Here is a 15,874-nt window from a genome sequence, read left to right as displayed (position 1 = left end):
TCCTGGTTATCCCTGAGAGCCCCTGTCCCCTATTAGGGAGAGACCTGCTAACTAAAATGGGAGCACAGATCCATTTCCTCCCTGAGGGGCCCATCGTGACCAACTCCCACAATCAACCCGTGTCCGTCCTAACTATAACCCTAGAAGATGAGTACCGGCTCCACCAGGAGCAACCGGCCCCTGACCAGGACATAGCAACCTGGCTCCAGCAATATCCAGAAGCTTGGGCGGAAACGGGGGGCTTAGGACTAGCAAAACACCGTCCTGCTTTATTTGTTGAACTTAAACCTGGGGCAGACCCCGTGCGGGTACGCCAATACCCGATGCCCCTAGAGGCCAAGAAAGGAATTGCCCCGCATATCCGCCGGCTCCTTGACCAAGGAATCCTCTGCTCATGTCACTCACCCTGGAATACTCCATTGTTGCCGGTACGAAAACCTAATAGTGGAGAATACAGACCTGTACAAGACTTAAGAGAAATCAATAAGAGGGTTGTGGACATACATCCAACTGTGCCTAACCCATATACCCTCCTAAGCACCCTAAACCCTAAACATCAATGGTACACTGTTTTAGATTTAAAAGATGCTTTCTTCAGTTTGCCTTTAGCCCCTCAGAGCCAAAAGCTCTTCGCCTTCGAGTGGAATGACCCTGATAGAGGCATAAGTGGCCAACTGACATGGACCAGACTGCCGCAAGGATTCAAAAACTCTCCTACCCTGTTCGATGAGGCCCTCCATGAAGACCTGGGTGAGTACCGATGCAAACACCCTGAAATAACCTTACTACAGTATGTTGATGACCTCCTGATTGCTGCTGAGACCCAAGAAGCTTGCATCCAAGGGACCAAAGGTCTCTTACAAGCTCTGGGAAATCTAGGATACCGAGCCTCAGCAAAGAAAGCTCAAATCTGTAAATCAGAGGTAACATACCTAGGATACCTGCTTAAAGAAGGGCAGCGCTGGTTAACAGACGCCCGAAAACAAACTGTTCTGCAGATCCCCAGGCCGCAATCCACCCGACAAGTGAGGGAATTCCTGGGGTCAGCGGGGTTTTGCAGACTATGGATACTTGGGTTCACAGAACTGGCTAAACCCTTATATCAGGCAACACGGGGGCAGCAGCCATTTAAATGGACAGACGAAGCCGAGTCGGCTTTCCAACAGATTAAAACTGCCCTACTCTCCGCGCCTGCACTGGGACTACCTGATGTTACCAAGCCCTTCCACTTATACGTAGATGAAAATAAAGGTATCGCTAAGGCAGTAATAACTCAAAACTTAGGCCCCTGGCGGAGGCCAGTTGCCTACCTGTCAAAGAAGTTAGACCCAGTGGCTGCCGGGTGGCCCCCTTGTCTCCGAATGATTGCAGCCACGGCTCTGATGGTGCAGGATGCTGATAAGCTTGTCATGGGGCAAGAATTGCGGGTCGTTACCCCACATGCCATCGAAGGTGTACTCAAACAGCCACCTAATTGATGGATGAGTAACACCCGACTCACCCACTACCAAGGATTACTACTAAATCCTCTCAGGATAACTTTCCTGCCCCCAACGACCTTAAACCCTGCCTCGCTGCTGCCCAACCCGGACCTGGACGCCCCACTCCATGACTGCACCGAGATACTAGCTCAGGTGCACGGAGTTCGAGAAGACCTGCAGGATCGCCCACTTCCTGACGCCGACCTCGTCTGGTTCACTGATGGGAGCAGCTTCATGCATCAGGGCCAGAGGTACGCTGGAGCGGCAGTGACTTCAGAGACTAAGGTAATCTGGGCGGAACCCCTGCCCCCGGGGACATCGGCCCAGAAGGCCGAATTGATAGCGCTCACCCAAGCTCTTACCTTAGGGGCGGGGAAAAAGCTGACGGTATATACAGACAGCCGATATGCTTTTGCAACAGCGCATATACATGGGGCCATTTACAGGGAGCGGGGGTTACTAACGGCTGAAGGAAAAGAAATAAAAAACAAGCAAGAAATCCTAGCCCTGCTAACAGCCCTATGGAGGCCAGAAAAGTTAGCCATTGTGCATTGCCCAGGGCATCAGAAACTAACTACTCCAACTGCTCAAGGCAACTTTCTAGCGGACCAAACTGCAAGAAAGGTGGCGAAGGCTCCCAGCCAACTCCTTGCACTCCAGCTCCCTGACCCGGGCCCCCGGGACTTGCCATATTTCCCTGATTATTCAGAACAAGATCTCCAGTGGATTGACAAGCTTCCCCTGAAACAGATCCAGAATGGGTGGTGGACTGACACTAATGACCAAACCATCCTACCAGAAAAATTAGGACACCAAGTGTTAGAACACATCCACCGAACCACCCACCTGGGTGCTCGGCGGACGATAGACCTGATCAGACGCTCTAAGCTCAAATTCAGACATACAGCCGAGATGGCCAGCAACATCGTGACAAGTTGCAAAGTCTGCCAGCTTAACAACGTCTACCCCCAATCCCAGGCTGCAACGGGAACAAGGCTCAGGGGAACCAGGCCCGGTATCTACTGGGAAGTAGATTTTACTGAGATAAAGCCAGGAAAATACGGGTATCGGTACTTACTTGTCTTTGTAGATACTTTTTCAGGGTGGACTGAAGCATTCCCCACCAAGAAAGAGACTGCTCAGGTTGTAGCAAAGAAAATCCTGGAAGATATCCTCCCCAGGTATGGCTTCCCCGTCCAGATAGGGTCAGATAATGGGCCGGCCTTCGTCGCTAAGGTAAGTCAGGATTTGGCTTCCATCCTTGGGGCAAATTGGAAACTACATTGCGCTTACAGGCCCCAGAGTTCAGGACAGGTAGAGAGAATGAATCGGACCTTAAAAGAGACCTTAACTAAATTGACTATGGAGACTGGCGCTAATTGGGTGGTCCTTCTCCCCTACGCTCTGTTCCGGGCCCGTAACACCCCTTACAGACTGGGCCTTACTCCTTATGAAATTATGTATGGCAGACCCCCACCCTTAGTTCCCGGCCTAAAAGATGATCTGCTCAAGTCCGAAACAGAAAATGTCTCTGAACTCTTGTTTTCCCTACAAGCCTTGCAGAAAATTCATCAAGAAATCTGGCCCAAGCTGAAGGAACTATATGAGACCGGTCCCCCGCCGACACCCCATCCGTACCAGCCGGGAGACTGGGTCCTGGTCAAGCGACACCGACAAGAGACCCTAGAACCCAGGTGGAAAGGACCACTCCAGGTACTCCTAACCACACCCACCGCCCTGAAGGTAGAAGGCATCGCATCGTGGATCCACTACACCCACGTCAAGCCAGTGGACCCAACCTCCGATCTTCTGGGACCAATCACGGCGGCGGCTGAAGCACCGGACACGTGGACTGTGGACAGAGCTAGGAACAACCCCTTAAAACTCACCCTGCGCCGGCAGCATAGCTCACTGCAAACATGCAGTTAGGTAGTCTAGCCCTAATGCTAGCCGCCCTAGTGGCCGCAGGGGAAAACACCAAACCAGCATCTAATCCCTTTGTCTGGAGATTCTGGCTTTATGAAAACCGAACCCACCCTGGGCAACCTCATAAGCCCGGAAAATTATTGGCCAGTGCTGATTGCCCTTCCTCAGGGTGCAACAGCCCAATTCTACTAAATTTTACTGGTTTTCAAATAGCCAAACCTATGACACCAATAATATGCTTTGAGTTTGATCAGACTAAATACAATTGTAAACACTATTGGTGGCACCAAAATGCTGGCTGCCCTTATAACTATTGTAACATCCACAGACCCCGTTATTGAGGAGAGAGAAAACAGTTAGACCCTAAATGGCCCTTCCATCATAGACAGGATAGAGACTTTTCATATACATGAATAGTTAGAGACCCCTAGAACTCCCGCTGGACCACACCTCAACATGGGGCTGTATACTACTCCCCCTCCTCCATATGGCCTAGCAGTCACCTCTATCTGTGGCGAGGCCTAGTGCAAGTACTGCCCCTGGTCCACGGGAATATCCAACGACAGGAAAACAGACTAACACAAGACTTACGTCCTTTCTCCTGGTTAAAGTTATTACAAGAAGGACTAAAACTTGCTAACCTTACAGGACTTCATAGCCTGTCTGGCTGCTTTCTGTGCGCCACTCTAGGACATCCACCGCTAACCGCTGTCCCTCTGCCATAGGGATCCTCTACCTTTGCCCAAGCTAACAACCTCCGAAACCTCTCGTATGCTCCTATCCTGAACGTGCCCCTATACCTAAACCCCAGTCAGGAGAAGTTTCCCTACTGTTTCTCAGGAACCAATTCCAGCCTCTGCAGCATCACTGCAACGCCCCCTAATATCACCTTAAGGGCTCCATCAGGCATATTCTTCTGGTGTAATAGAACCTTATCTAAGAACCTACCTAGTCCTTCTGTTAATAACCTACTGTGTCTCCCTGTCACATTAGTTCCCCGGTTGACTCTACTAACTGCTGGCAAGTTCCTAGGGTATACCGGTAACTGGACTAGTGCTGTTATTCACCCAGACCCTAGACCAAGACCTGCACGAGCCATATTTCTCCCCGTCATTGCAGGAATCTCCCTCACCGCATCCTTCATTGCGGCCAGACTAGCGGGGGGAGCCCTAGGTCACACCCTCATAGAAAGTAACAAGTTATACCAACAATTTGCCATTGCTATGGAGGAGTCGGCTGAGTCCCTTGCCTCCCTTCAGCGGCAGCTCACGTCCCTAGCTCAGGTAACCTTGCAAAACCGGAGGGCCCTAGACCTACTCACTGCAGAAAAAGGTGGTACATGTATATTTCTAAAAAAAGACTGTTGTTTCTACATAAATGAATCAAGACTTGTAGAGGACCGGGTCCAACAGTTACGCAAGTTAAGCACTGAAGTAAAAACACGGCAGTTTGCTTCAGCTGCAGACCAATGGTGGAATTCCTCTATGTTTTCTCTGTTAGCCCCCTTCCTTGGACCCCTGCTAAGTCTACTATTTCTGCTTACCGTAGGACCTTGTGTTGTTAACAGAATTTTACAATTTGTTAAGGAAAGATTTGACACTGTACAACTCATGGTCCTCAGAACCCAATACCAACCTGTAAACGCTGAAACAGAATCAGACTTATAAGACCCAAGATTGGCTCTAAAGATACCTGAAGAGAAGGGGGGAATGAAAGGAGCTGGGCACATTCCTCAGCCCCGGGCTCAAAACTCCCTGAGCCTAGCACAAACACATCCCATCCTCCCATCCCACCACCATATATCTCTCAAACTCCCTGAGCCCAGTATAAACACCACCTGGAAAGTCTCCGATAAGGGGACAGCCGTTCAAGGTTACTGAAAGCGCAGGAGCCAAAAGAATTTCTTTGTTCCCCTACAACTTTCGGGCTATAAAAAGCAAACGCTCGCATTGTTCAGGGCCCTCTTGTATACTGTGTAAAGGAGGGACCAAGTTCGAACTTGTAGTAAAGATCCTTGCCGCTTGGCTTTGACTCTGGACTCTGGTGGTCTTCTTTGGGGAACAAACAGTCTGGGCATAACAGGGCGCCTGTAGTCCCAGCTACTAGGGAGGCTGAGGCAGGAGAATGGTGCGAACCCGGGGGGGCGGAGCTTGCAGTGAGCCGAGATCGTGCCACTGCACTCCAGCCTTCCAGCCTGGGGCACAAAGCAAGACTCCGTCTCAAAAAAAAAAAAAAAGTAAATGCACCAATCAGTACTCTGTAAAATGGACCAATCAGAGCTCTGTAATATGGACCAAATAGCAGGACGTAGGTGGGGCCAAATAAGGGAATAAAAGCTGGCCACCTGAGTCAGCAGAGGCAACCTGCTCAGGTCCCCTTCCACACTGTGGAAACTTTGTTCTTTCGCTCTTCACAATAAATCTTGCTGCTGCTCACTCTTTGGGTCCACACCATCTTTAAGAGCTGTAACACTCACCGTGAAGGTCCGTGGCTTCATTCTTTAAGTCAGCGAGACCAAGAACGCACCAGAAGGAACCAACTCTGGATATACAATGAAGGACTGACCATTTTTCAATATGCTTAAAGGCTAGAAGTGGGAGTTCATCAGTAACAAGCACACCATTTTTCGAGTGCTATCAGCCTGTACACCACCAAGTCAGATATAGCTAAGCAAGGATGTTTGTTAAAATATAGTCACTGTAAGTAGTAAGAACTTAAAATAGCTGATGAATCTTTTTCATATGAAACACACCACTTTAAGATTTTTCTTACCAGATAAAAACTTTACATTAGTATTGCTACCTTAAAATATGCTGCAGTAATAACAAAGAAATATTCAACTGAAAAATCGTGTTTTATACAAATGGTCTGAATTGTTCACTCATTATCAGTAAAAACAAACCCAAATTGTTAAAACCCATTCTCCAAGGAAACGAGAACAGAGCAAACAAACAAACCCAAGACAAAACATTTAAGTAGCTGGCCCATTCTGGTGTGGCTTTAAATGAGAACTAACACACAATCACCACCTTGTAGTAAGCATATTTATACAAACAACCTGTTTTATATTAGTGACTATTGCTAACTCACAGATAATCAAGAAGTGGAAACACTGTTGCAAGTTCCCAGGAAAGGCAGCTCACAAGCTGGCATATGTTCTAAATATAGTTCTAGGCTTTTCTCACAACATTCAGACCCAACTAAAGGTCAGTAACCCTCAAGTGAAATTCAAGGGTCCGGAACATTCTAAAACTGCTTATAAAAGCACTTGAGCAAACAAGGGAAATAACCTTTCAGCATTTAACATTGTATTTCTAATAATGTGTGTACCAATTCACTAAAGCGTATGTTAAGCTGATATGCTTACAGACATGGAAGGACAGAAAGCAAAGGAGACCACTTGGATTCCAATTTGTCCATTACCAAGGGAAACCTCATCCAAACATTCCTCTGAAGACATCTCAGGCAAACTTACTCCATCATTTATATAGCACTAATGTTTTGTAAATGCTGAGGAAAGCCATTTTCTCAAAGTTGCATTAGAGACATACTAGGAGAGTTTGGACCTGAGCATCCTGTCTGTTAGCAGGTGAGGAACTCATAATTGGAATTGCTTGCTTTAGTAATCCCATATTTAGAAAGAGAATGAATTCCCTGAAGGGGAATTAAAAAAAAAAATCTCCAGCTTCTAGTACTGCTTAGCAAATCCTAAAAATTCTGTGTTTGTGAAACAGGAGGCAGGAACCCTTCTAAATAACTATCAGTCTAAGCCTGGTGAATTATGCAGAAAATGCTGAAACACACAGGAAAAACCTTAAGAAGAGCTCTGAAAACTCAGTTTCCACGGTGGGTGGGCTTGCCCCATAGCTGATAAGGTGGGAAGTCTAAGCCACCATCATTTCTCAGGCTGATTGCTAAATCAGATCCCAAATGGTCTCCTTTGCTTTCTGTCCTTCCATGTCTGTAAGTTCACTCTCCACAAAGTAGCTACAGTGACCTTTTACATTTTACAACACATAAATCAGATGATGTCACTCTGCTGTTTAAAATCCTATTACTAATTTCCCATTACACTTAGAATAAAATCTAAGTATCTCCCAGAGTTCCAGGAAGCCCTGATTAACAGTGAGCTCCATGGGGTAGGGAACTCCGGTGGTCTGATCCACTGCTGTATTCTCAGTCAGCACAGCAGCTGGCATAGTTGATGCTCATTAAATATTTATTGAATGGGTGAATGAAGGAGGAAACAGAAAACCACCAAAACACTGGCAGAGTTTGGGCTTTGGATATTATAAAAGACACACACACAGGTAGGTACAGATGTATTATATTAATAGATATATATAGGTTTTTAACAGGAATATTGACTGTGCAATTAAAATGATATATTCATAAATATGTGATTGCTAAGTGGCACTGTATAATATACTTTCATGTTTCATATACCTTTTACTTTTTTTTTTTTTTTTTTTTTTGAGACAGAGTCTTGCTCTGTTACCCAGGCTGGAACACAGCCGTACAATCTTGGCTCACTGCAACCTCCACCTCTGAGGTTCAGGCAATTCTCCTGCCTCAGCTTGAGTAGCTGGTACTACAGGCGTGTGCCACCATGCCTGGCTTATTTTTGTATTTTTAGTAGAGACAGGGTTTCGCCATGTTGGCCAGGCCGGTCTTGAACTCCTGACCTCAAGTGATCCACCCGCCTCAGCCTCCCAAAGTGCTGGGATTACAGGTGTGAGGCCACCATGCCTGGCCTACTTTTGCATTTTTTATAGTTGTGTAAGTCACTTCCAGGGAAAAAAAAAAAAAAAAAGCTCTCAGTTTTCCTATTTAGAAAACTAGGACCACTGCACCTTATAGGTATTAAATACATTTACTACATAACAGCACTAGCCTAGTGCCTGACTCAGCAAGAGCAAAAATGTTCACCTACAATGTATCCAAAAACTCCTTAGTAAATAAGAAAAAGGAAAAACAGGGGCCTATTTAATGCCATGTCATAAGTGAACTGAATACTGGTTCTTCACATTCTTCGGGTTAATTGCCAATTTCATTTTTCCATAAAATGTTCATTGAAAAAGATATTTGTGTTTCAGTCCATTTATTGTATGTAAAAAGTTAGGCTGGTTTGCTCGGGCTTCGTAAAGGTACTTTCCCATCAAATCCCCAAATCACATTAGGAGAAATGCCAGATCAGATACGAGGACGCTGCCTGCACCCCGATCCCACTGGTGAGGCAGGTCACTGCGCGTCAGAATGTGGTTACCTGGGAAGCCCATCTCCACCCCGATCCCACTGGTGAGGAAGGTCACTGCGCAGGAGAATGTGGTTACCTGGGAAGCCCATCTCCACCCCGATCCCATTGGTGAGGAAGGTCACTGCGCAGGGGAATGTGGTTACCCGGGAAGCCCATCTCCACCCCGATCCCACTGGTGAGGAAGGTCACTACGCAGGGGAATGTGGTTACCTGGGAAGCCCATCTCCACCCCGATCCCACTGGTGAGGAAGGTCACTGCGCAGGGGAAATGTGGTTACCTGGGAAGACCATCTCTTGCTTCCTGGCTGGGGTTTGTATATTCTTCTCTCTTTGGTCTACTCCACCAGCTGGTGATAAAATCTGGGTATGGCCATCGATGGACAAAGTTCCCTTAAATCTCAAGCCCACATGATCTATATCTCATTTTATCAGTTCACTGAAGTTAAGTTTCTGGTATCAGCACAAATTATAGTAAAAATGTTCTATTTTCCTATATAATGATTCCCTATGTATATATGTTAGGGACCTCATCAGAAAGAGAGGTTGTGGGCCAAGGCAAAACTTAGATATCCCCTTTTCCCCTAAAACGATCTAATGGCACCTCAATTCCACTGTATGGCCTAAAAGTTACTTATTCGGTACATATGTGTGAGGGAGAGAGGGCCTTAGTTTATAATGTGCTGTCTAAGGTAGTTCAGTAACTGCTAGTTAGGGAGCCTGCGACAAGTGTTAACAGCACTTTACCACTACCTACAACATTTATTTTTGCTTATTTTCTTCCCAGTTCATCTGACTCTTTTTCCTCTTTCCTGCCCATACCTTAATCTGATAAAATCTGATAAAATCCTTATAACCTGTTTTTCTTTCCACATGGCCCACAGATTTTAGGATCTATCAGAACAGGCCTTTTATATGACTGTGCCTGTATAAGAAACTCATGAACTTTGGTTCAAACTTACTTTGAAAAGACTGCCTATATTTCCCTCTCATCCTTAAAATCTGGGTGGCTGGGGCGGAACTGGTTTCTCACATCACACTTAGAACCAAAATGTCACCAGGTCATCACAAAATAGAATTCTTTTAGAGTAAGGGTTTAATTATTTTTAACTTTATAATACATTTAAAAACAAAGAATATATAAATTAGAAAAAAAAAAGAAGTAAAAACTTACTGTTATTGGTACATCTTTTGTTCCTGAATTTAATAAATGAAGATTTAAAACTTTTGGTAGATCTGTTAAAATTGAGGAAAAGAAGTATTTCTTTAAAAGGTGTGCTTTTAAACCAAGTTAGAATCTTTACCTTGTAAGATATCAAACTGAAGCTATCAATTTGTGAAATACAATGACATTAATAAAAAGAAACATTAGGTGGTAATTGCTTTACTCATAAGGACACTGTGTATTATAAGAACTGTTCCCTCTTAAACCAGATTTTTGAAAACCCCAAAATATATACTTTTTTTTTTTTTTTTGAGACGGAGTCTCGCTCTGTCGCCCAGGCTGGAGTGCAGTGGCGCGATCTCGGCTCACTGCAAGCTCCGCCTCCCGGGTTCACGCCATTCTCCTGCCTCAGCCTCCCGAGTAGCTGGGACTACAGGCGCCCACAACCGCGCCCGGCTAATTTTTTGTATTTTTAGTAGAGACGGGGTTTCACCGTGGTCTCGATCTCCTGACCTTGTGATCCGCCCGCCTCGGCCTCCCAAAGTGCAGGGATTACAGGCGTGAGCCACCGCGCCCGGCTTTTTTTTTTTTTTTAAGGAGACAAAATCTTGCTCTGTCACCCAGGCTGAAGTACAGTGGCGTGCTCTTGGCTGACTGCAACCTCAGTCTCTTGGGTTCAAACGATCCTCCCACCTCAGCCTCCTGAGTAGCTGGGATTACAGGCGTGTGCCCCCATGCCCAGCAGACTTCTGTACTTTTTTTTAGTAGAGGCGGGGTCTCATCATGTTGGCCAGTCTGGTCTTGAACTCCTGGCCTCAGGTGACCTGCCAGCCTCCACCTCCCAAAGTGCTGGGATTATAGGCATGAGCCATCATGCCCAGTCCCCAAAATATTATTTTTTTAGTGAACTCAGACATTACTAAACTTCTAGCTTTTCAGCAAAACATAATGAAGCAAATTAATAATTTATAATGTAAAAATATATTAAAAGCAAATCTAACTTTTAAAGATGTGGTCTTCAATCTTAACTACATTTTATTATATATAGTGCATATACATCCCAAATTACAAGTACTCTTAGTTTTTCCTTAGTAAAATTCTTGACTTGGTTGTTTTTAATTGTAGAATTTGAATTTTCTGAACAGCTGTGACAAGCTTTTAACATTTTGTCATAATATAATTTAATAACTCATATCTAAACAAAATCCAGAAGTAAAAATCAACATTCAGCATAACTAAATCCATGAGCAACTGGATTGAGAAACTAGAAAACTACTTTCTGCCTCAATCTTCCATTTAGGTGACTTAAATTATCCCACGGCCTTGTTTTGCAACCTGGTAAGCAATGCCACCCCCCCTCGGAGGAATGGGGTATAAACTGGTAAAGGCACTGAGTCTGAAAGGAAGATTTGTACAAGATCATGCGACCCACTGAAATGATGTTAAAGCTGAATTACAAAGTACAGTAGAGCACTGAATACAGGGATTTAAAAAACAACAACGACTCCATAAAGACTCTTTTAAAAGATTTTTTACCTTGTGTTCTTAGTGTACCGAAATCTAACATTTCAGTTGAGGAATAAATTCCAGGAGCTTGGAAAAAAGAAAAGTCAACAATTATTGTTCACTTTGCCCGAGTAAGCTGCACTGAAAACAAAACAACTTTCGATTTCCTCAGTTTTCCACTAACCTGTTGTAACTTCAACCTCAACAGGAAGAATGATAAACTCTGTGCTGTCTGAAGCATTCGTCTTGATTCTTATGAAGGCTGTGTGATTATCTGCTTCTCTAGATGAAAAACTGGCTCTCATCACTCCCTTGGTTTCATAAGGAGGAATTTCCTGACAAGTTAACAGACCACAATGTAGCACAGCGTTTGTAATGGAGCAAAACCACCAGATTTTACTGAACTGGATGACACTGACTGAAAGATGAGTATTTTATATACCTATTAATAAAAAATGCATTGCTAATTAAACCAATATGTAACACACACTCCATTTCTGGAGAACTTTAAAATGTGAAAAACGTGCTGTTTAGAATCTATCCAATATGATACGAAAAGTAGGCAAAGTAAAAGAAGTCAAATGATCTGAAAACAAATTGTCAGTTACAAAAGCCCCATTAAAAGGTAAAACTAACCTACAAAACCAGTTATTTTTTAACATGCTAGTTAGTGGTGTTTGTGTATATAACTCGGTCTTGAAATTTAACCAACAGAAATGTCACCATCAGAGGAAAAGACATTTCTAGAAGTCCACAAGAACCTCCATAAATGGCTTACACTGCTCTTTCATGGAAAACCTAACAATACAAAGCTTCTCTAGGAAATCTAGTTTACCAACTGCATTCATGTAAGACAGCAAACATTTTCAGTCCTGTAATGAGAGAACATTTATATACTAAAAGGAAGACTTACTAGAAAAAACATTTTGAGGGGTACTCTCTTTCCTGGTTTTAGAACAACATGGCTCCCTGGGGACTACTGGAATTTCTTCTCTGCACAAACCTTTCAGCATATTTTAGGAGATCCCTGTATTCTAGAGCTTAGTGGGCCTTCACTTATCCCTACTCTCTTTTTAGTTCCAAAGCAGAAAACAGGAGATTGGAACCCTCCTAGGATCGGAGGGATGGACCATCCACTCCCCAACTCTAGAGAGTTGCTTTGGTCTCTGGGGTTTCCTCATATACACTGAAATAGGCTGGAGGTGAGGTCACAGCCCGCTGGCTTTTTTCTCAGTCTAGGTTTGTAGGAATAAGAATTACTGTATCTTTTTTCGCAGCCACTAGGACTATAAAAACATTATGCTATTCTCTGTTATCATTCATTATCATTCTTGACTATTTAAAAATCTGAATTCTCTATTTATTAGATACCAATTATATTTCACAGGAAGTTCGTAGTTATTCTGTCTAGAAGCATAATATATACAGATTCAATAGTCTGAATTTAATCCTCTGAAGCATTGCTTTGTAAATGATTTTTCACTCAAACACCATAATTTCAATGTGAAACATTTTTGTGAAAGGACATAAATAAACTGTCCATTGCATATTTCTTTTTGCTACTGTGTTTATATATTCTGAGAATTAACCAAATTAGTGGCTGATAAATTTGTTTCTAAATGTTTATATTAACATCCTAAACATGTAATCTCCACATCTCTTCCCTGGTCAAGACTGGGGTCAGAAGACAGAATCAAGAGGCTGTGTGTGTGTAACAGCAGTTAATAAAGAAACTCTGATTCTCAAACCTTATTCCTGGTGGCAAAATTTGTGTTCCTCCAATTACAGATGAGCAGTGATCTGAGTGACCTGGGTATGGAACTGAATTGACCACAACTGGCTTCTCCCTCTTGGATTAAAGCATGTAAACATTTTAAAAACTATCACATGGCAAGAACCTTTACAAATAAGGTTCTCTTACATATCTTTAATTTGGTTAATATTGTTAAATATTCAACAATATTGAAGGTGAACATAGATCACCTTCAAGAATTAAAAATTTTCTAAGTCATCACAGGTGCTTGCCTAGGTTCCCTCTGCAAGTGCCATCTCCTTTACCAACGGTGAATGTGAACGTTCAATTACTTACCTTCAAAAACAAAACAAAACCATAATGAATCCTTCCTACATTTTTTTAATCCTTTACTTTTTTCATGTGTAAAGCACATCATAAATTATCAGACTCAGAGACAACTTTACCCATATAATTCTGAGAAAGAATAGCTGAAGTTACTTTCCATGTAGTGGGGTAGAACTCCCACCAATTTTATTCACTGCCCTTTCCAAAAATTACTACTTATATTCCCTCCTCAATCTCTCCTCCAATTTTCATATATACTTGACATAAATTAACATTAAGACAATGATTAAAGAGAAGTCATCCATATTTGTTCAGCCTATAAGGAGTTAAGTATTTTCCAATTTAAGAATAATTGGTTTCATGGGAGCACACACAAGAGAATACTAGGTTACAACTCACCCACAGTTTTCTGGTACCTCCTTGTTGACCCGTTGGGAGTTCTAGGTGAAGGTCTCCTCCACTAGAGTACATTTCTACAACCTGGGGCAAAAGAGCACACGATGGCTAAGTTCAAAGTCATATTCTCAAAGCATGTGATTGCTATTACAGAGAAATAATTCTGACATCCTAATTGTTTACCACAAAACATTCAAAAACATTTAAAGATATAAATGTAGGATATGTATCATATCACTAAATTCAGTGCTCCGTATGTGTAAGCAATAGTGGTATTTTTAATTAAGGTAACTTTGAAAATTTTACTTAGAAACAGTGTAAGTATAATAGTTGTTCCAGGGACCAGATTTTAGAAGTAACAGGATACTTTTTTTTTTCCAAAGGGAATAATTTACAAAAATTACCAAGTTTTGGAAACATAAATTTTGTATTTCTTATAGTAACATAAAGTGCTTCTTTATCCATACATTTATAACAAGATCCAGCAGTGGATCTACCGTAACTGTGAAATGGTGAAGAGTGTAAACATTATTTTGTGATATATACAACTCTTGTGGAACATGAAAATACGTGGTTTCTACTGGAAGCAAAAATATTTCTGTGGCTTATGCGTAAGCTTATGATTTTTTTAAAAACAGCTTTATTATCATTGATGTAAAATAAACAATACCTATTTAAAGTATACAACCTGATGAATTGTGTTTGGGCATAAAACCATCACTGTAATTAAGATATTAAATATATCCGTTATCACCAAAAGCTTCCTCATGCCTTGTGCAATCCATTCATCCTTCTCTGTCCCTTCTTACTTTTCTAGGCAACCACTGATCTGCTCTCTGTCACTTCAGATTAGCTCATGTTTTCTGGAGATTTATGTAAATGGAGTAATAGCGTATATACTCTGGTGTCTGGCTTCTTTTGCTCAGTGTAATTATTTTGGGGTCTACCACATTGTTTATGCATTAATAGTTCACTTCTATTTGATGATTATATTGCAGTTTTTCAATCCACACACTGAAGGGACATTTGAGTGGTTTCCAATGTCTGGCCATTAGAGAAAAAGCTGCTGTGGACACTGAGTACAAGTATTGGTGTGGACATCTGCTTTCCTTGCTTTTGGGTAAATATATACAAACAAAATGGGTCATAAGGCAGGAGACTTTTCTTTAAAGGTAAGTTAACCCTAGCTCTTAAAATAAAACATACATTTAATTCAATTACATTTGGGGTGAAGCTATGAGAAGGGGTGGAAAACGTTCACTTGTTTCATCACAAGAAGTCCTCCAGGAGTGAACAAAAAAGGACAAAGCAAGAAAAATGGCAATTCTTCAGTATAAGCTTAAAGGTTTTTTGTTTTTTTGTTTTTTTGAGACGGAGTCTCGCTCTGTATTCCAGGCTGGACTGCAGTGGTGTGATCTCGGCTCACTGCAAGCTCCGCCTCCTGGGTTCAAGCAATTCTCCTGCCTCAGCCTCCCGAGTAGCTGGGATTACAGGCGCATGCTTCCACGCCCAGCTAATTTTTGTATTTTTCGTAGAGACGGGGTTTCACCATGTTGGCCAGGCTGGTCTCGAGCTCCTGCATCGTGATCCACCCGCCTTGGCCTCCCAAAGTCCTGGGATTACAGGCGTGAGCCAACCCGCCTGGCCCCTTAAAGGGTTTTTTTTGTTTGTTTGTTTTTTGGTGGGGGCTGGGGAGTTGCTGCTGTAAAAGTAATGCATTTACAAAAGACTGATAAGCTGTAGATTTTGTGTGTATTATTACTTGCCTCCTGATTTATTACAATGCTCATCTATAGTGCTTATTGTATTAATAATAACAGCACCTTAACTGAGATGAGGACTGTAGAACTTTTTCTGGAAAACCAGAAAACATCACATATTATTTCATTAATCTTTCCAGTATCAAGCAAACAAGCATAACAATGCTTGAAAACAGAAGATTAGACCAGGCACAGTGGCTCATGCCTGTAATCCCGGCACTTTGGGAGGCCAAGGTGGCAGTGCTTAACTTGAGCCCAGGAGTTGCAGTCCAGCCTGGGCAACATAGTGAGACTCTGTCTCCGCAA

General features: G+C 42.9%; 1 protein-coding gene across 3 annotated transcripts in view; it reads right to left on the bottom strand.

Moving 5' to 3' along the window:
- The window catches only part of LOC105490059 (transmembrane protein 131), a 271,947-nt gene that overhangs the window by 88,171 nt on the left and 167,902 nt on the right, over positions 1-15,874 (bottom strand). For all 3 annotated transcript variants that reach the window (XM_011755316.3, XM_011755317.3, XM_071077307.1), the window contains exons 8-11: positions 13,812-13,892; positions 11,517-11,667; positions 11,363-11,419; positions 9,836-9,897 (exon numbers count right to left, since the gene is read on the bottom strand). In XM_011755316.3, the coding sequence (XP_011753618.1) occupies positions 9,836-9,897; positions 11,363-11,419; positions 11,517-11,667; positions 13,812-13,892 (351 nt within the window). The remainder of the gene's footprint in view (positions 1-9,835; positions 9,898-11,362; positions 11,420-11,516; positions 11,668-13,811; positions 13,893-15,874) is intronic.

This window comes from Macaca nemestrina, chromosome 13 (assembly GCF_043159975.1).
Source record: "Macaca nemestrina isolate mMacNem1 chromosome 13, mMacNem.hap1, whole genome shotgun sequence".
NCBI lineage: Eukaryota > Metazoa > Chordata > Mammalia > Primates > Cercopithecidae > Macaca > Macaca nemestrina.
The sequence above is the reverse complement of the archived record's forward strand: the minus strand, read 5'-3'. Positions and strand labels throughout refer to the sequence as shown.